Genomic DNA, 26,240 nt, shown 5'->3' with positions numbered 1-26,240 from the left:
AAATAGAGAAACACCAATTGGGAGGCTCTCTGTGAGCTAAACTGTGTCCCCTCCAAACTCAACTTCAAGTCCCAACCACAAGAACCTCAGAATGTAATTTAAGGTAATTAAGTTAAATGAGACCGTTAAGGTGGAACCCAATTCCAATCTGACTGGTGTCCTTAGAAAAAGAAAAGAAGATACCAGGAACTAATGTACACAGAGGAAAGGACACATGAAGACACAGCAAGAGGGCAGCAATCTATAAGTCCTAGAGAGAGACCTCAGAAAGAACCAAACTTGCCAACACTTTAATCTTGGAATTCTAGTCTCCAGAGTTGTTATGTCTGGCATCTTGTGCTCATTATAATATTTTTGAGATTCAGCTATGTTATTGAATGCATCAATGATCATTACATTGCATTTTATGAATATATCACATTTTGTTACCCATTCATTTGAGGATAGACATCTGAGTTTTCCAGTTTTTGAGTATTATAAGTAGAACTTTAAGGAATATTTATGTGTAAGCCTTTTATTTATTCATTTTTTACATATATTTTAATTTTTTGGGGGTAAGCACTGAGGAGTAGGATTTCTGGGTTATATGGTAAGTATAGGTTTAACTTTAGAAGAAACTTATAAGCCATTTTCTAGAGTGGTTTTACCATTCTACTTCAGCTAGCAACCTATGAGACTTTATTTGCTTCATATACTCACGAATATTTGGTATTGTCAGTCTTTTTGTTTTTAGAAGGTGTAGTGGTATCCCATTACAGTGTAATTTGCATTTTTCTAATCTGTGTACACTTGAAGAAATATTTATTCTATAGTTATTGGATACAATGTTCTATAAATATCAGTGAAGTCAGATGGCTTAGGTGTTGTTCGAGCATTCTGTCTTTACTGATTTTTTTTCTAGTTGTTTTATAATTTATGAGAGAGAAATGTTGAAATATTCAATTGTAATTATGGATTTGTTTATTTCTCCTTTCAAATCTGTCAGCTCTCAATTCACGTATTTTGAAGCTCTGTTATTAGGTATATACACATTGATGATTAGTATTTTTTTCTTATGAATTGACTCTTTTATCTTTAAAAATATTTCTTTTTATATCTAATAATCTTGAGGTGTTATCCGATTTTAATATAGATGACACAGTCTTCTTATAACCATCTGTATGTTTATCATTTTCCATCTTTTTATTTCAGCATATGTGTTCTTTATTTTTTTTTATTTTATTTTTTTTGTCTTTTGTCTTTTTGTTGTTGTTGTTGTTGTTGTTGCTATTTCTTGGGCCACTCCCGCGGCATATGTAGGTTCCCAGGCTAGGGGTTGAATCGGAGCTGTAGCCACCGGCTTACGCCAGAGCCACAGCAACGTGGGATCCGAGCCGCGTCTGCAACCTACACCACAGCTCACAGCAACACCGGATCGTTAACCCACTGAGCAAGGGCAGGGACCGAACCCGCAACCTCATGGTTCCTAGTCGGATTCGTTAACCACTGCGCCACGACAGGAACTCCTTTTTTTTTTGTCTTTTGTCTTTTTGTTGTTGCTATTTCTTGTATTTCAGCATATGTGTTCTTTATATTTAAAGCCAGTCTGTTGTGGTTAGCATAGAGTTGGATCTTACATTTTAGTCCATTTATATTTAATGTAATAATTGGTAAAGTTGGATTTAGAGCTAACATCTCTATAAGCTCTAGGATTTTATTCTACCACACTTACAAGTTCATAAGTTTGCCCGTTACTATTTCCTGGATGCTGTCAGAAGACAGGAGCAATCTGAGGCATGAAGTTAAGTAACTTGCCTAGTCTGCAACAACTAAGTCAGTAGTGGATCTGAGATCTAACCCTTGATCTTGGGCTTTTATTCAGTATATTATATGAGATGTTCTACACTTAGATAAATGTAATAAATTCTTTTATTATAGCACCAATCATGTTTTAATTTTTAACACCCTACTCCTTTAGACTGTGACATCTTTGGTTTGGCTAATTTCTGTATTTCATTTCTAGCCTATTAGATATATACTTGCATTAAATGGTTATTTTCTGTGATTGTTATAAATATTGAGTAAGAATTCTTTTTTTTTTGTCTTTTGTCTTTTTTTAGGGCTGCACTTACAGCATATGGAGGTTCCCAGGCTAGGGCTCTAATCGGAGCTATTGCTCCTGGCCAACGCAGAGCCACAGCAACACCAGATCCGAGCCGAGTCTGCGACCTATACTACAGCTCACGGCAATGCCAGATCCTTAACTCACTGAGCAAGGCCAGGGATCAAACCTGAGTCCTCATGGTTCTTCGTCGGATTCGTTTCCACTGTGCCAGGACGGGAACTCCAAATATTAAATACGAATTCTAAAGTAGAATTATGTAAATCAGCTTTTGTTTAAAATTAGGAAAACCAAATGTTACAGTTTTTTTTATATTTAGTTTTCCTTTGCTTGTTTGAATGGTTTTATTTTAAAAAATATTCAAATTAATTTATATTTGATTTGAGGAAGTATTACATAATTTTTGTGAGAATGATGCTCTGTATGATAGATCAGGATTAAACATTTAACATAGATAACCCACAGAGTAGATAAACACTATCTGAGTGAGCTGTTTCTCTTATTACTATTATGTTTTTCTTCATTTTTATTTTTATCAGTTATATATGCATATTATTTAAAGAGCCAAATATGAGCACAGTACATTCCTGCCCACCACCCCCATTACCTGTTCTTTAGAGACTACCACCTTCAACTCTTTTATTTATCTTCCTAGTTTTTACTTCCATATCTCTAAAGAACATGTTCATGTTGCAACTTTAAACTTTTCTTCAGAGTTCCCATCGTGACTCAGCGGTTAACAAATCTGACTAGCATCCATGAGGACGTAGGTTTGATCCCTGGCCTTGCTCAGTGGGTTAAGGATCCAGTGTTGCCGTGAGCTGTGGTGTAGGTCGCATATGTGACTTGGATCCTACGTTGCCATGGCTATGGCTTAGGCAGGCAGCTACAGCTCCCATTGGACCCCTAGCCTGGGAATCTCCACATGCCATGGGAGCAGCCCTAAAAAGCAAAAAAAAAAAAAAAAAATTAAAAAAATTAAAAATAAGTAAAATGTTCTTCAAGTTTTCAGTATCACCTGTTGATTTCTTCCTAAGGAAAAATGAGGATTTTTCTGTATTTTCTCTTTCTCTTGCTTACTTTACATTGTCCTGGCTGGGCTATTTTGTGGAGTAGGGAATAGTAAATAGGCAATCCCATAACTTCTTCTTTTTTTTTTTTTTTTTTGGTCTTTTTGCCATTTTCTTGGGCCGCTCTCATGGCATATGGAGGTTCCCAGGCTAGGGGTCAAATCAGAGCTGTAGCCATTGGTCTACACCAGAGCCACAACAACGCGGGATCCAAGCCGCGTCTGCAACCTACACCACAGCTCATGGCAATGCCAAATCCTTAACCCACTGAGCAAGGCCAGGGATTGAACCCACAACCTCCTGGTTCCTAGTTGGATTTGTTAACCACTGAGCCGCGACGGGAACTCCAATCCCACAACTTCTTAAGTAGACTGTTGAACATTTACCTAACTGCAGTCTCTAGAGGCATCTGGTGCCACCATTTAAGAGCTCAGTAACGTGAATCAGATTGCCCTTGGCCTTTCTTTACAACTGGCATGGGATACTCAGTCCTCTGCTTTTGTAAATTATCTTGATTATCTTCTTCCCTGCTTCTAAAATTTTGTGGTTGATTTTTCCTCTTCTTTGTTCTTGATTTTTTTTGTCTTTTTTCAACTTTGTATTAAGAAAATAATTAAACCTGTAGAAAAAACTGAAGTCCTAGTAGATGAACAGCTATATTCTCAACACCTAGACTCACCTAGACTCAGTGGTGTGTGTGTCTTTGTGTGTGTATGTTGGCAAGATATAAGTTAATGTGTATGTGTCTGTGTACAGTGGTGATATTGAGACATTTCAGCAAGTTGTATATAATATGACAGTTTTATGTCTATTTTAGCACAGATCTCCTAAAACTAATGATTCTCTTTCTCATACCACATTATCATTGTTATATCTAAGAAAATTAATTAAAACTTCCTTAATTATTTTAAAAAATATCTTTAATATCTAATATTTGCAAAGCAGAATTCAGTAAAGGTTCAGGTGATGGATTTGACTATTAAATCTGTTTATTTCATCTCTTCTAATCTAGAACATTCCCTCTACTTAATTTTTTTATTATATTACATTTTAAGGGGACCAGGCCAGTTGTCTTTTAGGATGTCTCACGCATTAGACTTGGCTGATTGCTTTCTCAAGGAGTTGTGTATTCCTCTTAACATCTGTATTTTTGTAAGCTAGTTTTGATCTAAAGACTTAATTAGATTCAGGTCAGACATTTTTGACAGAAATACATCATAAATGATGTTGCGGGCTTCATATTACATTACCTCCAGAGATATTAACGTCAAGTTGTTCCACCATTAATGATGAGAAGTTTGTCCCATAGGCTAAAGAGGTGACCATCAGATCTCTTCATTGTAAAGATATATTTCTCCCCTTATAATTAAAAGTAATTTATGGGGTTACGCTCTGATACCATTTGAATATTCTGGTCCTTTGATCCATTTACTTAGTGGTATTAGTATACAGAAATTATTCCTGCCTGAATCAGTTATTTTATTGGGTTTTACAAAACAATGTTTTTCTAAATTTATAATTTCTTCTACACTTACTAAACAGCATTCTCCTATAATTAGAAATTTCAACTGGAAAAGCAAGATGAATGCTTGATTCTTTTGCTTTAATTTCTAATTTTCAGACCAAACATGGGTGCACTGGTCATCTACAATGGTAGCAAAGCTTCTCTCCTGCTCCTCCTCCCCTTTTTTTGAGTATCACTATCTGTGGACTTGATTCTAGATTTTTGAGGTACAATTGACATGCCATAGAATTTACCCACTTTTAGTATAAAATAGTTTTTAATAAATTTATAAAGTTGTACAGTTATCACCATAATCCAGTTTAAGAATATATCCATTACCTCAAATTTTTTTGTTGTTTTTAGTCAATCTCTGGTCCCATCTCTAGTTCCAGGTAACCACTAATCTGCTTTCTGTCTCTATAGATTTGCCTTTTCTAGAAATTTCATATAAATTTCATATAACATGTAGTCTTTTATATCTGGCTTCTTTCCCTTAAGTTTTTGAGGTTCATCATGTAACATTTCAGTAGTTTATTCCTTTTTATAGCTAAACAGTATGATTGTATGTATATACCTTATTTTGTTTATCAAATGGATGGACATTTGGATTGTTTCCAGTTTTTGTCTGTTATGAGTAATGCCACTGTGAACATTTACATACAAGTCTTTGTGTGAATGTAAATTTTCATTTCTCTTGTTAGATACCTAGGAATGGAGTTGCTGGGTGGGTTGAGGAAATTTAACTTTTTAAGAAACTACCAAACTGTCTTAGAAAAGTAGCTCTACTTTCCCAAAAGCACTATATTAGATTTCCAGTTTCCTGTGCCAACACTTAATATTGTCAGTCATTTTTTTGTTGTTGTCTTTTGTCTTTTTGTTGTTGTTGTTGTTGTTGTTGTTGTTGTTGTTGCTATTTCTTGAGCCGCTCCCGCGGCATATGTAGGTTCCCAGGCTAGGGGTTGAATCGGAGCTGTAGCCACCGGCCTACGCCAGAGCCACAGCAACGCGGGATCCGAGCCGCGTCTGCAACCTACACCACAGCTCACAGCAACGCCAGATCGTTAACCCACTGAGCAAGGGCAGGGACCGAACCCGCAACCTCATGGTTCCTAGTCGGATTCGTTAACCACTGCGCCACGACGGGAACTCCCTGTCAGTCATTTTTGACTGACATTCAGGTGGCTTTGTAGTGATAACTCTTGGGGTTTTTTCATTTTTCTAAAGATGATGAACATTTTATGTGCTTATTTGCTCTTTGTGTATCTTCTTCGTAAAATGTCTTAAAATCTTTAACCCATCTTTAAACTAGATCGTTTTAACTTGTGTTGAATTGTGATAATTCTTTATATATTCTGTATACACATTCTTTACCAGGTAGTGGTTTGCAAATGTTTTCTCCCAGTCTGTAGCATGTCTTTTCGTTTTCTTAATGTTGCCTTTGGAAGAGCAAAAGTTTTTAACTTTGATGAAGCCCAACTTATCAGAAAATTTTTATTGTCCATGCTTTTGGTGTCATACCTAAGAAATTTTTGCCTAACCCAGAGTCACAAGATTTTTTTCCTACATTTTATAACCTCTATCATTTAAGCTCTCATATTTAGGTCTGTGATCAATTAGAGTTAATTTTTATGGTGTGAGGTAAGGGTCTCAATTTTTTTTCATGGAACTCCTAGGCTTTTATTTAGTCAGTGTTTTTATACCACCCCATAATCATTATTCCTTTTTAAAAATTATTTTTTTTTATTTATTTACTTTCTTTATAGGGCCACTCCTGCAGCACATAAAAGTTCCCAGGCTAGGAGGTGCAGCTGCAGACCCTCACCACAGCAACACAAGATCTGAGTCACATTTGCAACCTATGCTGCAGCTTGCGGCAACGCCAGATATTAACCCACTGAGCGAGGCCAAGGATGGAACCTGCATCCTCACGGACACCATGTTGGGTTCTTAACCTGCTGGACCACAGTGGGAACTCCCCCATAGTCATTATTCTTAACGATGCTCAAATTTTCCAATTAGTCTGGCCACTGTGTCTCTTGGACATAACATCATTTGTCTTTGGATACATCTGTACTTTCTCACTCTGTAGTATTTCTCCTGCTGCACACTTGAAAAAAAAACTATTTCTCCATGAGGCTCTGCTTCCTTATAGTAGATTGACCAACATGACTCTCCATTCCTACTTGGGTAACAATCAGTTTTAAACCACCTTAGCAGACAGAACTATGTAGTACAGCTTTAAAAATCATGAGCTTATACTGATATTTTTATTCATATTTAACACAGTAAGTTTTGCTTCTTTTATATTTATGTTTTCTTGCTTTTAGAAGATTGCTTTTTTTTGTCATTTTAGTGATGTTTAAATGAGTTTTTTCATTTCATTGTTACTACTCTATGCCTTTTTGCTTCCCTAAGCATTTTCTTTTCATGAGTTTTCCAAATCTGTGATCATTTAAATAACTAGGTAAGAATTCTGTGGAATCACCAGAGAGTAAAGAGGAAAACACTTCAAAACTTTGGTAGGGAAAACTGCTCTCTAAAAGTTACATAGACTAAGAAAGGGACGTTTTCTCAATCTTTTCTCCTGTTTTTCTCACTTTATAGTTTGGAATGGTCAGCTATCATTGTAGATGAAGCTCATAGAATCAAGAATCCAAAGGCTAGAATAACAGAAGTTATGAAAGCTTTAAAATGTAATGTCCGAATTGGCCTCACTGGAACCATTCTTCAGAACAACATGAAAGAATTGTGGTGTGTTATGGACTGGTGAGTAAAAACACTTTTTATTTTTATTTTTTTGAAAAGTACTCAATGTTACTTTGTTTCCTTATTATTTGTTTCTGGAAAAAAATTGTTTGTTTTCAGAAGTGATTGATAGCAAATACAGTATACAGAGTATAAAAAGTCCCATAAAAACCTATCTATATATTACTTTTGGTCCATGAAGTAAATATCTGAACTAATTTACCATTCCATCATCTTCTTATAGTTGTTCACTGAAACTGTCATAAAGAAAGAACAGGAGTTGTGGCTCAGTGAATTAAGAACCTGACATAGTGTCTGTGAGATGCCAGTTTGATCCTTAGCCTCACTCAGTGAGTTAAGGATCTATCAGCTGCAGCTGTAATTCGACCCCTAGCCTGGGAACTTCCATTGGCCATGGGTGCGGCCATAAAAAGAAAAAAAATAAAGGAGTTCCCATTGTGGTGCAGCAGAAAGGAATCCAACTAGGAACCATGAGGTTGTGGGTTCAATCCCTGGTCTTGCTCAGTGGGTTAAGGATCTGGCGTTACTGTGAACTGTGGTGTAGGTTGCAGATACAGCTCGGATCTCGTGTTGCTGTGGCTGTGGTGTAGGCCAGCAGCTATAGCTCTGATTCGACCCCTAGCCTGGGAACCTCCATATGCTGTGGATGCAGCCCTTAAAAAAAAAAAAAGAAAGAAAGAAAGAACATTCCACTTTCTTGCCTTTTGTTATTATGATTATCATTAATAAACAAGTAACAGGAGTTCCCGTCGTGGCGCAGTGGTTAACAAATCTGACTAGGAACCATGAGGTTGCAGGTTCAGTCCCTGCCCTTGCTCAGTGGGTTAAGGATCCAGCGTTGACGTGAGCTGTGGTGTAGGTCGCAGATGCGGCTCGGATCCTGCGTTGCTGTGGCTCTGGCGTAGGCCAGTGGCTACAGCTCCGATTCGACCCCTAGCCTGGGAACCTCCATATGCCGTAGGAGCGGCCCAAAGAAATAGCAAAAAGACAAAAAAAAAACAAAAAACAAAAAACAAGTAACAGTATATTTCTTTTTCTTTTAAGATTTTTATTTTTTTCTATTATAGTTGATTTAAAATGTTCTGTCAATTTCTGCTGTATAGCAAAGTGACCCAGTCATACATATATATGTGTGTGCATGTGTGTATACCTTCTTTTTTCTCACATTATCCTCCATCATGTTCCATCAGAAATGACTCGATATAGTTCCCTGTACTGTACAGCAGGATGTCATTGCTTATCCACTCCAAATGCAATAGTTTGCATCTCCTAACCCCAAACTTCCAGTCCTTCCCACTCCTTCCCCCTCCCCCTTGGCAAGCACAAGTCTGTTCTCCAAGTCCATGAGTTTGTTTCTTTTCTGTAGATAGGTTCATTTGTGCTGTGTATTAGATTCCAGATATAAGTGAGATCATATATTTGTCTTTCTCTTTCTGACTTACTTCACTTAGTATGAGGGTCTCACAGTTTATTTCTTAAAAGCAACAAGTAGTGAGTGTTTACCTTTTTAGATAATTTAATAAAGCATTGACATTTTCTTTTTGCCTTTGTAAAGGGCTGTGCCAGGACTTTTAGGTAGTGAGATCCACTTCAAGAAGCACTTTTCTGACCCAGTAGAACATGGTCAGAGACACACAGCAACAAAAAGAGAATTAGCTACTGGCCGAAAGGCCATGCAAAGACTTGCAATAAAGATGTCTGGATGGTTCCTCAGGCGTACCAAGATTCTAATCAAAGATCAGTTGCCTAAGAAGGAAGACCGGGTGAGAACAGCTTTTGTATATATTATGAATTTCTTGTCCTGTTTTTTTTTTTTCCTAAAAATATTTCTTTTGAACAGGAAATCTGTCACCTATGGTATTTTATGAATATAGTTTTTTGACTTTTACTCAGTCTGAAAAAAATTGTTATGTGCAGAATTTCATAAATTATTAATTGATTATTTTCCTAACTTTAGTAATGTGTTTATGAACAGGTTTATTGTTAGTGTACATTCATCTTATTTCTCTTAGTTCAGAACAAGAATGCCTTTGACATTATTTTTCCTCAATGAAGAAAGAAGAGCTTCTCTCCCTAATGTGTTTTCTATCCATATTTTATCTTCCTATACTGAGTACCATGTACAACCCAGTATATTCTTTGGTACCATAATTCTGGCAATGGAACCGGAGTAGTTAAAAACTTTTTAAAATAGGTGCATTTCTTATAGAAGGTACAGTTATACAGCTAACCCAATTTTAAGAATTGATAGGAAAATTATGGTTAAATTCTGTTAGTTATATAAGAAAATTTGAGGAGTCGATCTCAAGAGGATTTTTTTTTAACATAGTGGTCCTCTTTCATGGTTTTTAATCTAGTGATTCTTCTGGCTCAAGCAATGGTATAAAAGTTTCTCTAAATTACTATGAAGTAAATTTAATTAATATTGTCCTCAAGAGGGGCAGTTCTATCAAATACCCTCTTATCTTAGGATATTCTGTTGATTATTACTTTAAAAAAGAGATTTAAAAACAAAATATGATCTTGATATGAAAGTTGGAGAAATTGATACATTTGACTTTTTGATGTAAAGCATGTATTATTAATTGGAATTGGAATAATTGGAATAATTCATGAATTCCTAGTTTTTAAATGTTTTGTGCAATTTTATGTGTATTATTTAGTTGTCTCTCTAGTAGGAATAATAGGTGTAATTATATGAAGAAAGAATTGTGCAAGAGGTATGGAACTTGGTCTCTGCAATCTAACAGCGTGAGCTTGAATCCTGGCTGCGCTGCTTATGAGTTTTATGGCCTTGAGCAATATGCCAAGTCTCTCAAACCTCAGTTTCTTTATCTTTTAAATGGGAATCATGGGAACAGTTCTTCCTTCACATGGTTGCTCTGAAATGAGTGACATGTAGAAAGTATTCACTAAATGTTGCTACATGTTTTAGTAACAACGCAACAATAAAATACTTAAGAATCCATTTAACCAAGGAGGTGAAAGACCTATACACTGAAAACTATAAGACACTTATGAAAGAAATTGAAGAAGACACAAATAAATTGAAAGATATTCCATATTCATAGATTGGAAGAATTAGTATTTTTAAAATGCCCATACTACCCAAAGCATTCTACAGATTTGATACAACCCCTATCAAAATTCTAATGGCATTTTCACAGAAATAGAAAAAACAACCCTTAAATTTGAAGGAAACCATAAAAGATCCCAAATAGCCAAAGCAATCTAAAAAAAGAACGAAGCTAGAGACATTGCATTTTCTGGCTTTAAACTGTATTACAAAGCTACAGTAATCAAAATGGTATGGTACTGGCATAAAAACACATAGATCAATGGCATAGAATAGAGAGCACAGAAATAAACCTATGTTTACAAGAGCACTCAGTGGAGAAAAGACTGTCTTCAATAAACAACGTTAGGAAAATTGGATACTCACATGAAAAAGAATGAAATTGGATTCCTTTTATACCACTCACAAAAATTAACTCAAAATGGATTAAAGACTTAAATGTAAGACTCGAAGCTATAAACCCCTAGAATAAAACATAAGGGAAAAATTCCTTGACACTGGTCTTCGCAATGATTTTTTGGATGTGACATCAAAAGCAAAGCAACAAAAACAATCATAAACAAGTGAGATTACATCAAACTAAAAATTTCTATACAACAGAAGAAGCAATCAACAGAATGAAAAAGAAACCTATCTAATGTGACAAAATATTTGTAAACAATACATTTGATACAAGGTCATGTTTAAAATATACAAAATCTCATACAGCTCAATAGCAAAAAACCAAACAAGGTGATTGAAAAATAGGCAAAGGACAGGGGTTCCTTTTGGCACTGCAAGTTAATGATCTGGCATTGCTTCAGCTGCAGCTGTGGCATAGGTCATAACTGCAGAGTGGGTTCAATCCCTGGCCCAGAAACTTCCACATGCTATGGGTGTAGGAAAAGAAAAAAAGGCAGAAGACCTAAACAGATTTTTTTTTTCCCAAAGAAGACGTACAGATGGTCAACAGACACATGAGAAGATAGTATCACTAATCATCCATGAGTTGCAAATCAAAGTCACAATTAGATATCAGCTCACACCATCAGAATGGCTTTTATCAAAAAGACAAGAGATAGCAAGTGTTGGTGGTGATGTGAAGAAGAGGACAGCATACAGCCTACCCAGTACACTGTTGCTAGGAATGTAAATTGGTGCAACCACTATGTAAAACAATTTGAAGGTTCCTCAGAAAATTAAAATAGAATTGCCAACAATCCCACTTCTGGGTATACAGTTGGCCCTTTGTATCTTCAGGTTCCACATACACAGGGTCAACTATACTACACTGTATTGTATAAGGATCTTAAGTATTCACAGATTTTGGTACATATGGGAGAGATGGGTCCTGGAACCATTCCCCCTCACATATCAAGGGACAATTGTGTATCTGAAGAAAATGAAATCACTCTTGAAGAGATATGAACTATGTTTATTTCAGCATTATTCACCATAGCTAAGACATGGAAACAACCTCCGTTTCTGTTGACAGATGAATGGATAAAGAAAATGTGTATATACTGGAATGACAAATTATTCAGCCATTTAAAAGAAGGAAATCTGTCACTTGTGACAATGTGGAGGGCATTATGTTAAGAGACATAAGTCAGAGAAAGACACTTATGATCTCACTTATGTGTGGAGTTAAAAAAAAAAAAAGCTACATAGAAAGTAGAATGGTAGTTGTGAAAGGCTCAGATTTAGGGGAAATGGGGAGATGTTGGTTAGAGACCACGAAGTTCCAGTTGAATAGCTTGGGGATGTAATGTACAGCATAGTGACAGAGTTAGCAATACTGAAAGTTGCTAAGAGAATAGATCTTAAATGTTCTCATCATACACACAAAAAGTAATTAGGTGAAAAGATGAATGCATTAACTAACTTTATTGCTGTGGTAATCATTTTGCTATAAATACATGTATCAAATCATAACATGCATCTTAAATTTAAACAATATTATATGTTAATTATATCTTAAAGATAATTATAAAAGCTGGGGAAAAATAATAACTCACAATTTCCCTCCATACCTTAATCTTTGAACCCTATCTTCAGTATTCTTTTTTTATTCTTATATGCACAATTTTTTTTGCAGGAATATTCTATTGTAGTGATACACACATATAAATATTTTAAAATAAATTGCTTTTCCCTCTTATTCACATTCCTCGAAGTCTTATTATAGATATATTTACTTTTATGATTCTGGTTACATACAGCTATATTTAGAATTTTCCAATTTCCACTACTACCAGAAATATAAGACAAATTGTATCCTCCATAACTTAGTGGCAGTATTTTCTTCTTTTCTTGAATTTGAATTTGGGGCACAAAGTAGCAACTTCTACAAGTTTTGCTTTTATGTGTATTTACTTAATTCTTACCTTTACTAATCTTAGGAATTTATAGCAAGGTATTTTAACTTGTTTTTAGTAATAGGAAGTTTTTTATTTTTTTCTAAATTTTCAAGTAATTCAGTATTATCCATACCGTTGTTCTGAAATCTTCCCCTTTTCCTTATCTAGTTTTTTATTTGACCTAAACTTTATTTTCTGTTTTTTTTATTTTTTGTTTTTTAGGGCCGCACCTGTGGCATATGGAGGTTCCCAGGCTAGGGGTCAAATAGAAGCTATAGCTGCCAGCCTACACCACAGCCACAGCAATGCAGGATCTGAGCTGTGTCTGCAACCTACACCACTGCTCACCACAACGCCAGATCCTTAACCCACTGAACGAGGCCAGGGATTGAACCCGCAACCTCATGGTTCCTAATCGGATTCGTTTTTTGCTTGCGCCATGACAGAAACTCCCTATTTGACTTAAACTTCAATCACTTATTTGTATGATGGGCTAAGAATATAGAACCCTGTTAAGACCCACAGTATTATATTGAGAAATATATAAGGAAATCATGTACTTGTTTTTTTCATATTTTGATTTTTTTTGAATTAGAAAACAAATAGATTTATTTGAAAATTAAGTTATAATTTGCATGGTTTCGGGTAGGGTGGTAGCATAGAGCATGGAGAATTAGGAGAAATTTTCCTGTATTCTCCAAATATAAGGATGTATCCAGGAGAAAAATAAGTTAGTTTAAGAGTAGTTTTCACAGTTATAGTCTATGAAACCTGTTGTGCATTGTGTTTAGTATTGCCTTAAAAAAGATACTAATAAATACCTTTTATTTTATCTTGGCAGATGGTGTATTGTTCTCTGACAGATTTTCAGAAAGCTGTCTATCAAACAGTGTTAGAAACAGAAGATGTGTCTTTGATACTTCAGTCTTCTGAGCCTTGTCCCTGCGGTAGTGGCCAAAAAAGGAGAAATTGTTGTTATAAGGTAAACATTTCAGTATGATATCTTTACTATCTTGCTTTTGATGACATAGTACTCCATCCTAGTGAGAGTAAGAAGAAAATAAAATAACTTTTCCTACACAGTTCTTTAACTTTAGAAGCTGCTATAAAAAGGAATAATTTTCAAAAAGATTTTATAATATCGAATACTAATTGCAGTACAATACAGTATTCAAGTATCTCTTCAAAAAACTAGTTTTTAAAAGTAGCTCTAATTTTATATCCTCCCTTTCAACATTTATTGGGAAGTATCTTACTAAAGTAATGAAATTTCATTTCATTTCCAGTAAATTTCTCATTATCAATGGGTTAATACTTCCTCTGTGATAGCAGGCTTAAAATATTATTCTGATATGAGAGAGAATGTTAATTTCATAGAAACCATGTATCAATACAAAAAAGCATTTTATTTAGAAACAAATATTCATTTAAGCTTTTTTTAAAACCTATTTCCTGCTGTTTTTCAACCTCTATTTTATTATCAACTTATCTGTCCCATACCCGCCTACATAGAGGGCCCCTAAATAAATATTTATGTAGCTTGTTATTTATTCCATATCTCATTTATTTTGCTGTTTTTAACTACGTCACTTTTTTTGTAATAGTACAGTTTCCTAGGAAACTGGAATATAGACGAGTGGAGAGAGTAAAGGCTTCTGTGTAATACCACCATGCACTGTAGTTTTATGGGGAACCTCTCCTGGCAGCATTTCTATCATTGTGTCTCATGAGGATAAATACTTCCTGGTATGAGGACTTTCTCCTCTCTTTTATTAAAGGCATCATTGCATTATAGTTCACCAAAAGTGTGATTCCCTATTAGTGGTTCATGGATATTTTATATATCAGTTAGCCACTATTTTCTAGCATGTATTGTGCCAGTAGTAACTAGATAATAATAAACATAGTGGTATATGTTGAGATGTAAGTAGTTCCATAGCCATGTTAGTTCCTTGCTTATTCTTATTTTCTGTACTTTTCTGGTTACAGACCAATTCACATGGCGAATCAGTGAAAACCTTGTATTTCAGTTACCTCGCAGTCCTTCAGAAGGTAGCTAACCATGTCGCATTACTACAGGCCGCTAGCACCTCCAAGCAACAGGTTTGGTTTGGTTTTTTAAATGTCTTTGTGATACTATTTGGTATAAAATTTCTTAGCCAAATATTCTGAAGTTATTTTTGGGTGAAATTTAAGAGGTAACTGACTGGCTTGTTTTTTACTTTAGGTGTCAAAGAAATATATGCACTTAAGTTTTTTTTCCCCATTGAAATTTTTTTCCCCATTATAGCTGAGTTACAGTGTTCTGTCAGTTTTCTAGTGTACAGCCAAGTGACCCAGTCACACCTATGTATATATATATACATTCTTTTTCTCACATTGTCCTCCATCATGTTCCATCACAAGTGACTAGATATTGTTCCCTGTGCAGGACTCCACTGCCTATCCACTCCACTTGAAATAGTTTGCATCTGTTAACCCCAAGCTCCCAGTCCATCCCACTCCCTCCCCTTCCCCCTTGGCAACCACAAATCTGTTCTCCAAGTCCATACATTTCTGTTCTCTGGAAATGTTCATTTGTGCTGTATATTAGATTCCAGGTATAAGTAATGTCATATGGTATTTGTCTTTCTCTTTCTGACTTACTGCACTTAGTATGAGAGTCTCTAGTTCCAATCATGTTGCTGCAGATGACATTATTTTGTTTTTCTTAATGGCTGAGTAGTATTCCATTGTATATATATACCACATCTTCTTAATCCATTCATCTTGGTTGAATGTCTTGGCTATTGTTAATAGTGGTTGTTTCCATGTCTTGGCTATAGTGAATAGTGCTGCAAAGAACATATGGGTGCATGTATCTTTTTCAAGGAAAGTGTTGTCCAGATATATGCCCAATAGTGGGATTTCTGGGCCCATGTGATAGTTCTATAATTTTCTGAGGTACCTCTGTACTATTTCCTATAGTCGTTGTACCAATTTGCATTCCCACCAGCAGTGTAGGAGGGTAGCCTTTTCTCCACACCTCTCCAGCATTTGTTATTTGTTGACTTGTTAATGTGGCCATTCTGGCAGGTGTGAGGTGGTACCTCATAGCACTTTTGATTTGTCTTTCTTTAATAATTAGTGATGTTAAGCATTTTTTCATGTGCCTGTTGGCCATCTGTATATCTTATTTGGAGAAATGTCTATTCAGGTCTTCTGCCCATTTTTCATTTGGGCTGTTTGTTTTTTTGCTGTTGAGTTGTATAAGTTGTTTGTATATTTTAGAGATTAAACTCTTGTCAGTTGCATCATTTGAAACTATTTTTTCCCATTCCGTAGGGTGTCTTTTTGTTTTTTTTTATGGTTTCCTTTGCTGTGCACTTAAGTTTTTTATCAAAGTGAAAAAATTTAACCTTAAAATAACTCACTTTTTATGTCTCTGATAATGTTCATATATTTATTTTCCTAACATCTTTTGTTAGAATACTAATTAAAGATATTTGATGAGTCAGTCCTAATTCCAATAATAATGTGTCTAATTACATTTATCTAATTACCGAATTAAAATAAGGATTTATAATAATCTGTATGTTAAATATTAGAAGTACTTCCCAAACTGGTAAAAATCAATAATTTCAAAATTTAGGTATAAATAGAGTCATTTACTTTGGTCTTTTCAACTGTGTCTTATTCTAAACCACAACATAATTAAAAGGATTTTTTCAAAGCTGTTTTACATGGTGATTTTATATTTTCTTTTTGTGTGATAGTCTTGAGGCTATTCAAAGGTAATTTTAAAAGACTCTTTGCTCTTTTGGAAATATTTGGTTTCTTACTTTGTAAATCTTAAAAAAGTAATATGATAGCCATATCACTATTTTAGAACTTATCAAATCCATATGTGATTAACATATCGCTTTAAGTATTTGTCTGACTTTAGAGAAGGTAAAATCTTCAAACTGATATATTCCTTCTAAATTATTTCCATAAATAATTTCAGTTTATATAGGTTTAAATGTGTTGAGATTTCTTTTCTTCTACTTCTTCCTCTTAAGGAAACACTTATCAAAAGGATATGTGATCAAGTATTTTCCAGATTCCCAGATTTCGTGCAAAAAAGCAAAGATGCAGCCTTTGAAACACTTTCTGACCCAAAATACAGTGGAAAAATGAAGGTAAGCATTCTTTTTTCAGGTTGCTTACATCAAGGATGATGTGCAATATACTTATCAAATAGTATGACAGGGACACCGATTAGAATAAATGCCCAAGCATTCACAAGAGATAGTAATCAAACATAACTGGTATAGTTGTATCTGCATTTCTGAGCTTACTTACATGAATGGTCAGTTTCTTAGTTAGTTGTAGTTATATCAACCTACTTCAGACTTTCCTTTTTGATGTATTGGATTCTTGCCCTCTTAAAAATGTATGCGGTTCCACATATATTATAGCTTGTCTTCAAATGTTTAAGGAGATAATCTACCAGCAATATAAACATTAATGCCAAATAAAAGAATGAAGATAGGCAGTAGTTCCAAATTAGAGAAAGGAACTTTTCGAAGAGTTCAAGGTGGACAGGGCCTCTGTGTCAAGACTGAATTTTCTGGCTCTTGTTTTCACTTGCTCACCTTGACTGTAAGGTTGCTAAATCACATTTGTGGAAAGGGAGCATTTGCTGGATACCAGGAAACTGACCTGTTAGTGCTGTTCTTGGTGGTGTATTACTGAGGGAGGAGTGTGAAAAGCACAGGCTGGTTCGCCAGTCATGTCTCAGGGCTTTGGGCATTGCTTCTACAGCTGCGTGACATATTGATAGCTCCCAACCACCTTGCAATAGAATGCATTTGTTCAAGCCCTTAATAACTATCAAGAATCTTTATTTATGGATTCAGATTTTTTCAGACTAATTTCCAATGTAAATGTTTTCATTAAGAAAAAAATGTATTTCTTTTGGCAAAAAGTAAAAAGGAATAATTTAATCTTAAAATAACTCATTTTTTATGTCTCTGATAATGTTCACGTATTTATTTTCCTAATTTTTTTCCTTTAAAATCCTGCTAATATTCTTCATGCATAATTTGCATAAGCAAAAAATAGTTTACTTCCCTTGAACTTCTAAATTCAATGAAGTAAAATCTAGAAAGATTACCTTAAAAACTTGTATTTTTTTTCATTGAGATATAATTGACATATGACATTATGTTAGTTTTAGGTGTAAAATATAATAATTTGATATGTATATGTAGAGGGAGAGAGAGAGAAATGATTACCACAATAAGTTGAGTTGATATTCATCACCATACATAGTTATAAGAACTTGAAAAGACTATCCTTTCCCTATTGTATATTCTTGGCTCCTTTGTCATAAATTAATTGACCATTTATGCATGGGTTTATTTCTGGGCTCTCTATTTTGTTCCATTGATCTATGTGTCTGTTTTTATGCTAATGCTCTTTTGATTGCTATAGCTTTGTGATATAGCTTGAAATCAAGAAATGTGGTGCTTCTACCTTTGTTCTTCTTTCTCAAGATTGCTTGGGCTATTTGGAGTTTTTTGTGATTTCATATGAATTTTAGGATATATATATTTTTTACTTCTATGAAAAACATCATTAGACTTTTCATAGGGGTTCCATTGAATCTATAGATTGCTTTGGGTAGTATAAACATTTTAACAATATTAATTCTTGCAATCCATGAGCATGGACTATCTTTCCTTTTGTGTCTTCAGTTTCTCTCATCAGTGTCTTACAGTTTTTGGTGCACATGTCTTTCACCTCCTGGGTTAAATTTATTACTAGTTATTTTATTCTTTTTGATGTAATTGTAAATGGGATTGTTTTCTTAATTCTACTTTCTGATGGTTCTTTATTAATATATAGAGATGCAACTGAGTTTTGTATATTGATTTTGTATCTTGCGACTTTACCGAATTTATTTATTAGTTATAACTTTTTTTTTGGTGGAGTCCTTAGGGTTTTCTATAGATAATATCATACCATATGCAAATAGAGACAATTTTACTTTTTCATTTCTTATTTGGATACCTTTTTTTTCCTTGCCTAATTGCTCTGGCTAGGATTTCCAGTACATGAAAATGGAAAGAGTGAACATCCTTTTCTTATTCCTGATCTTAAAAGAAAAGATTTCAGTTTTTCATCATTAAGTATGATGTTAGCTGTGAGCTTACCATATATAGCCTTTTTTATGTTGAAACGTGTTCCCTCTATGTTCACTTTCGGAAAGTTGTATATTGTTAAAATAAGTAAGTTTGTATTAGAACATCCTACGATTTATTATCACAAAAATTAATTCATATCTAATAATATTTCCTAACAATAATAAATCTATTTTTATTAACCATTTTATTGACTTTAATTTAAAACTGAGAAATGGAAAATGCCTAATTAATTTAGAACTGAGCACTTACAATCCCATAGTTCAAACCAATAGCATATTTCCAGAAAACTTTATTACACATGCCTATTTATTTAAATTTTATTCATTGTAACTCTTCATTAAAAATTTACCACTCTTGAAATTAAATGGAGGAGTTCTCACTGTGGTGCAGTGGATTAAGGATCTGCATTGTCTCTGCAGCAGCTTAAATTGCTGCTAAAGCATGGGTTCAATCCTGGCCCAGCAAAGTGAGTTAAGGATCAGATCTGGTATTACTGCAGCTGGGGTATGAGTCACAGCTGTGACCCAGGTTTGATCCCTGGCCAGGATCTTCCGTATAACATGAGTGCAGCAAAAAAGGAAAAAAGGAATTAAATGGATTTTTATTGCTCTATATTTTATATTCTTATATACCCATTAAGTGTATTATTTAAAACATATTGAAGTTATTTATCTAGAAATAATAGTACCTGATTAAGGTAATTATTACATTTATTTTTATTATGATTTTTAGAAGATAATTATTGCCAGGGGCTGGGTATATATCTTAACATGTGAAGGAAGTCCCTAGTTTACTTGGTTTGTGGGAGAACACCAACAAAACAGAGACTGGTAGTATTAAGTTAGGGATGTGTTCTTAAGACTGTGTTTCATCATTTGATTAGCAACATCATCTAGTGATTTAGTAATACAGAACTTATAGGCTTGTAATGGAATTAATGCCTGTGGGGTTAAGAACTCCAAGTTGTATATACTTCTTGAATTCAGGTGGTAAAAGATCTTAGTTCTTTGTTTATTGTAGGTTCGCCTGCAGCTGCAGTGTATTTGTAGACATAATACCTACCATACCCATGAGTGTAGCCTCAAAGCCACACTCATGAACTCCAGCTCTTTCTCTTAAGTGCTAAGGTCTTTAGACCTTAACTGTTATTCAAGGGGGTGATCACAAATTGCACTCATTCCTCTGATAAGAATCTTCATTCTCCCTTTAATACTCTGGGAAATGCCAGTGTCTTACGGTGAGGGATGAAAAAACAAAACAAAACAAAAAACTAGAAAGCCCTATTTGGTGCTGTTGGAATCAAACAAGAGTTATGTTCATCTCTAGACCTAACTAATTCAAGAAAAATTAGATCTAAGATTCATTAGCTGTGAACTTTCTCAAATTTAGGATTCCTTTGCAGGTGGATTGTCTTGTCCTGTGGAGGACAGCTGAGTGACATAACATTGGGTCTGTATTATTAAGACTACCTATAGTGACCACACTGTTATTTCTGAAATTTTTAGTAAGGGATATTAGTTTATAGTTATTCATTTACTTAATAAGTTTTTTTTTTTAACTATCCTAACGAAGACCTCCAGTCCAAAAGGATTCACTTTTGTTATTTCTTGTTTTTGTTTTTACTTTAAGATATTTAAGAAAATCTGACATCATAATTGGTATGATGCCACTCAATCAGAGTGGATTTCTGTGCGTTACATCTTTGACCTAAAGTGTTAATGTATTTAAGAGAATGAAAAGACTGGGAGGAAGCCACAGACTGGGAGGAAACTATTTGCAAAATAATAGGGACTGGTATCTAAAATACACAAGGAACTCTTAAAACTTGAAACAATAAGAAAGTAAACAATCCAATTTAAAAACAGGCAAAAGATCTGAACAGATATTTCACCAAAGAAGATACACAGATGGCAAATAAGCACATGAAAAGCTGCTCAATATTATATGTCATATGTCATCATATGTCGAATTAAAACGAGATACCGCTAGACACCTGTTAGAATGACTAAACCCAAAACGCTGACAACACCAAGTGCTGACAAGGATATGGAGCAATAGAAACTCTCATTTTTGCTGGCGAGAATGCAGAAATGGTTTGGAAGGCAGTTTCTCACAAAGTTAAACATATTCTCATGACAAGATCTATCAATTGCACTCCTTGGTATCTACCAAAATTAGTTTAAAACCTACAAGAGCCTGTACACAGATGTTTATGGCAGCTTTATTCATAATTGCCCAAACTTGGAAGCATCCAAGATGTCCTTCAATAAGTGAATGGATAAACAAACAATAAACGAGGTACCACTGGTATATGGTACCTCCAGACAATAGAATATTATTCATCAAGCTACAAAAAGGCACAGAGGCACATCAAATGCTAAGTGAAAGGAGCCAGGCATACATACTGTATGATTCCAGCTATGTGACATTCTGGAAAAGGCAAAACTATAGAGAAAGGAAAAAAAAAAATCCGTACGAGAGGGATTTACGGGGAAGGATGAATAGACAGAGTACAGGGAATTTCTAGGACATCGAAAGTTTCTGTATAATATTGTAATGGATTCATGTCATTATATATTTGTCAGGACCCATAGAACTGTACAACACAAATGAACCCTAATGTAAACTGTGCACTTACATGAACAGTAATTTTATCAGTATTTACTTGTCAGCCAAATATACCACCCTAATGCAAGATGTTAAAAATATAGGAAACAATACACAAGAGAGAAGTGGGAGTTTGCGGAGGAAGGGAGTCTGAAAGAAAGTTCTCTGTGTATTCCACTCAATTCTTGTCTAAGTCTAAAGTTGCTCTAAAGTATGAAGTCTATTAACTTTAAAAAGTTAATGTACTATGTGAAATTCAAGTCCACATTCTTTATATAAGGTCAATTATTTTATTAAAAATAAAACCAATACAAATAGAATTTTATTTATTTATTTTTGCCTTTTGTGTTTTTAGAGCTGTACCCATAGCATATGGAAGTTCTCAGGCTAGGGGCCAAATCAGAGCTACAGCTGCTTGACTACACCACACCCACAGCGACATGGGATCTAAGCTGTATCTGCGACCCACACCATAGCTCATGGCAATGCCAGATCCTTAACCCACTGAGCAAGACCAGGGATGGAACCCACATCCTCATGGATACTAGTTGGGTTTGTTAACCACTGATCCACAACGGGAACTTCTATAAAATTTATTTTATATGTTCTCCAAGTATTACCTGATCTGTGACATTTTTATTTACCATTTGATTGGTTATCTGTGTGACTTTTTTTGTGTGTGTGTGTGTGAGGGATTTGTGGGTAGGGGTCAGAGTTAGCACAGTGTCTTCTCTTGCTCAGTTATTAAGAGTTTCATATTGACTATAAATTCTTTTTTAAAATTTAAATATTTATCATTATTTGATAAAAAGATGGTTAGTATTTATTGTATAGTTCAGAGAAACCTTATCCTTAGTACAAAAAATTCCTTTTCTTTCCTTTGTGGTTTGCTTTTTGCACAATGTTCTGGAGCTGTCCTTCCTAGATGTGGAAATGCCTGTTTAAGAATAACAGTGTTACTATCATACAAAGGCTTTGGATAATTTGCTTCCTTCCTAAAAGCACTGTGTATGGGGGCAGATTATTGGCATTTTGAGGTCACAATCAAATCTGGAATTTAGGGCTTACTGTAAATAGAGAAACAGAGGGGCGAAAATGAGACGAGATATATCTCTGACAGATTATTTTGAGAAAATAAATATCAAGATTTTTAGAACCTAGATGTAATTAAACACATTTTATTACATCTATCTAGAGAAAATTTAAATACCCCGTAAAAGGAATGCTGCTCTTAATTTAGTTTCTGAACATATTATAGGTATAAAGAAAGTGTATTTTGGAAATTAATCCATTTAAATGCATCCCATAATCTAAAATGCTTCCTTTTTATTAAAACCATATGAGATGAAATAAAAGCCTTTGAGAACTTTACCTCATTATTGGCAATACATTGATGAATAACATTTCATATAATATCTAATACTTTATTTCTCTAACTTGGAAAAAACGAATGGCCTTATAAAAGATAACTGAGGTTATGTTGTATAAAAATAGTTTTTTAAGAAATTCTCAAGTGATGCGTATAGGTATAAAATATATTTTTTGTTAAAAGTGGTTCACTGATGTTCTGTGGTTCACTTCCAGGTTCTTCAGCAGCTTTTAAATCATTGCAGGAAAAACAAAGATAAAGTTCTTCTTTTCTCCTTTTCCACCAAGGTGAGTTTTGTCTGAAGTGTCTTCTTAATTGTTTCAGCCCTAATTCCTGAGGTATGAAGTCTAAGAGATAAAACAGCATCCAGGCACATTTTCCATCTTATGTTTCTTCTGTAGGAGATGATAATATTGTAAGCAACTTGTAAAACAGATACTTCAATTTCAGTTATATGAGGGTTACTTACTCAGACTCCACGATAGATTTCTAATTCCCTGTTGATGTTTTTGTTAATAACGAAAGTGTTCTTTCAGACATTTCATACATTTTAGAATGTGAAAAGAACAAAAATAGTGAAATATATTTCCATGAGTTAGCCAATACTTTTCTTTTTATTCAGTTTTTGTTTAAAACAATGAAGATTGATTTTTTTTTTCCCCTAAAAAGTTGACTTTTTTAAAAAACAAAGATGGCTGAACACTAATGTCAGCTTCAGTATAATGGGAAGATATATATGGGTCAGAAATTAGAAAAACATTTGCTACTCTTATAAGAAAGAAATTGTGAGCACCAGCAATTAATACTTAGTAAAGCTCATTTCTGTAATGGTATGAAACATTAAACCATGAATTTGTCTTTGCACATCTCTGTATCTTTCCTCTAGTTGCTTGATGTGCTGCAACAATACTGCATGGCGTCTGGGCTTGATTACCGACGACTTGATGGAAGTACAAAGTCAGAGGAAAGAATCAAGATTGTGAAAGAGTTCAACAGCACACAAGATGTTAATATTTGCCTTGTCTCCACAATGTAAGAAAATAAAATTTGATCACTTGATTTTTATCTAATTGCTTTTAAGATTAAGGTAATCTTTATTATTGGATTTTCAATGGCTATACTTACGTTGCTTTGCTTTGTTTCGTTTAGCTTTAAGGAGAAGCAGCCATAGTGCTATTAATTTTGACTGAAAAAACGGTATCTTGGGTTTTTGGTTTTTTGTTTTTTTTTTGTCTTTTTTGGCCATTTCTTGGGCCGTTCCCGTGGCATATGGAGGTTCCCAGGCTAGGGGTTGAATTGGAGCTGTAGCTGCTGGCCTACACCAAGCCACAGCAAAGTGGGATCTGAGCCACGTCTGCACCTATACCACAGCTCACCGCAATGCCGGATCCTTAACCCACTGAGCAAGGCCAGGGATCAAACCCACAACCTCATGGTTCCTAGTCGGATTCGTTAACTACCGAGCCACTATGGGAACTCTATCAGTATCTTGAGTTTTATCTAAATTTTTCTCTCAATTCCCCTATCATCGCTGAATTCTCTTTATATGTCTGGCTTTATTTTTTAAAAATTCCAAAATATGTATGTTTCCCCATAGAAATTTTCTGTAGTAGTGTTTTGACTCATGTCTTGTGGTTAGAACAGTCAGACTTAATTGAATAATCAAGTTATTAATCAAATAGATGAGAATCATTTGCAGCTGTGGTTTTCAACCTGTGATCAAGGAGCCCTAGAAAACCTGGTGGACTTAGTGGGCCAAGAGTGCCCTCTTCTTTCTCTACCTTATCTCAATCAGAGCAGACCAACATTTGTAGATTTTATAAAAGTTAAATCAGTTCTAACACATATTTATGAATTTCTCAATAAATGTTTTAAAAAATACACACACTTTAGAAAAAGATTTAAGTCAACATAAACACCTAGGAAGATTTACCCCCCTTTTGGTGGGTAACAAATCCATAACTTTTGATGTCTAATGTAATAAGTGTTTTATAGATGTGCTCTAACTATCTTTCAAAAAGAATTTCAAGTGACTTTTATTTATTTGTTTGTTTTTAGTTGAAGTATAGTCGATTAACAATGTCTTGTTAGTTTCACATGTACTTCTTAGTGACTCAGTTGTATGTGTAAATATGTGTACACACACACACATATGTATATTCTTTTTCAAATTCTTTTCCTTTAAAGGTTATTACAAAATATTGAGTAGAGTTTCCTGTACTATGTGTACGTCCTTGTTGGAGTATACAGCATACACTCCTATATATAGGAGTGTGCATATGTTAATACCATCCGTCTAATTTATCCCTCTGTCTCACCTTTCCCCTTTGTTAACCATGAGTTTGTTTTCTATGTTGGTCTATTTCTGTTTTGTAAGTCCATTTGTATCTTTTTTTTTTTAAAATTCAGATTCTACATGTAAGCAGTATCATATGATATTTATCTTTTTCTGTCTGGCTTTCTTCACTTAGTATGATAGTTCATCCATGTTGCTGCAAATGGCATATTTCATTCTTTTTTTCTGGCTGAGTAATATTCCATCGTGTGTGTGTGTGTGTGTGTGTGTGTGTGTGTGTGTGTGTGTACACACATCTTTATCCATTCATCTGTTGATGGGCATTTAGGTTGCTTCCATGTCTTGGCTATTGTAAGTAGTGCTTGCAGCAAACTTTGGAGTGCATGTATCTTTTCAAATTAGAGTTTTCTCTGGATATATGCTCAGGAGTAGGATTGAGCATCATATGGTAAATCTATCTTTGTTTTTTTAGGAACATCCATACTGGTTTCCCATGCTAGCTGTATCAATTTACATTCCCACCAGCAGTGTAGGAAGGTTCCTTTTCTCCACACCCTCTCAAGCATTTATATTTGTAGACTTGTTGTTTGTTTTTTGGCCATCCCCACAGGATATGGGTTCCCAAGCCAGGGATTGAACCTGTTCCACAGCAGTGAGACTGTGGTGACAACACTGGATCCTTAACCCGCTGCACCACAAGAGAATTCCAATTTGTAGACTTTGGTCAATGGCCATTCTGACTAGAGTTAGGTGTCAGGTGATACCTCATTGTAGTTTTGATTTGCATTTCTCTAATAATTAGCAATGTTGAGCATTTTTTCATGTACCTGTTGGCCATCTCTATGTTTTTGGAGAAATGTCTGTTTGGATCTTCTGCCCATTTTTTGATTGAGGTGTGTTTTTTTTTTTTTTTAATTGAGCTACACAAGCTGTATCTTTTGA

At 34.7% G+C, this 26,240-nt stretch overlaps 1 protein-coding gene across 3 annotated transcripts in view; it reads left to right on the top strand.

The window, feature by feature from the left end:
• ERCC6L2 (ERCC excision repair 6 like 2) overlaps positions 1 to 26,240 on the top strand; it is a 150,745-nt gene that overhangs the window by 51,972 nt on the left and 72,533 nt on the right. For all 3 annotated transcript variants that reach the window (XM_047754776.1, XM_047754775.1, XM_047754777.1), the window contains 7 exons: positions 7,280 to 7,441; positions 8,997 to 9,204; positions 13,698 to 13,838; positions 14,846 to 14,959; positions 16,897 to 17,016; positions 23,218 to 23,289; positions 23,889 to 24,034. In XM_047754776.1, coding sequence (XP_047610732.1) covers positions 7,280 to 7,441; positions 8,997 to 9,204; positions 13,698 to 13,838; positions 14,846 to 14,959; positions 16,897 to 17,016; positions 23,218 to 23,289; positions 23,889 to 24,034 — 963 coding nt within the window. The remainder of the gene's footprint in view (positions 1 to 7,279; positions 7,442 to 8,996; positions 9,205 to 13,697; positions 13,839 to 14,845; positions 14,960 to 16,896; positions 17,017 to 23,217; positions 23,290 to 23,888; positions 24,035 to 26,240) is intronic.

The sequence above is a fragment of the Phacochoerus africanus genome, chromosome 12 (assembly GCF_016906955.1).
Source record: "Phacochoerus africanus isolate WHEZ1 chromosome 12, ROS_Pafr_v1, whole genome shotgun sequence".
In the NCBI taxonomy this organism is placed as follows: Eukaryota; Metazoa; Chordata; class Mammalia; order Artiodactyla; family Suidae; genus Phacochoerus; species Phacochoerus africanus.
This window is presented reverse-complemented; position numbering and strand designations above follow the sequence as displayed.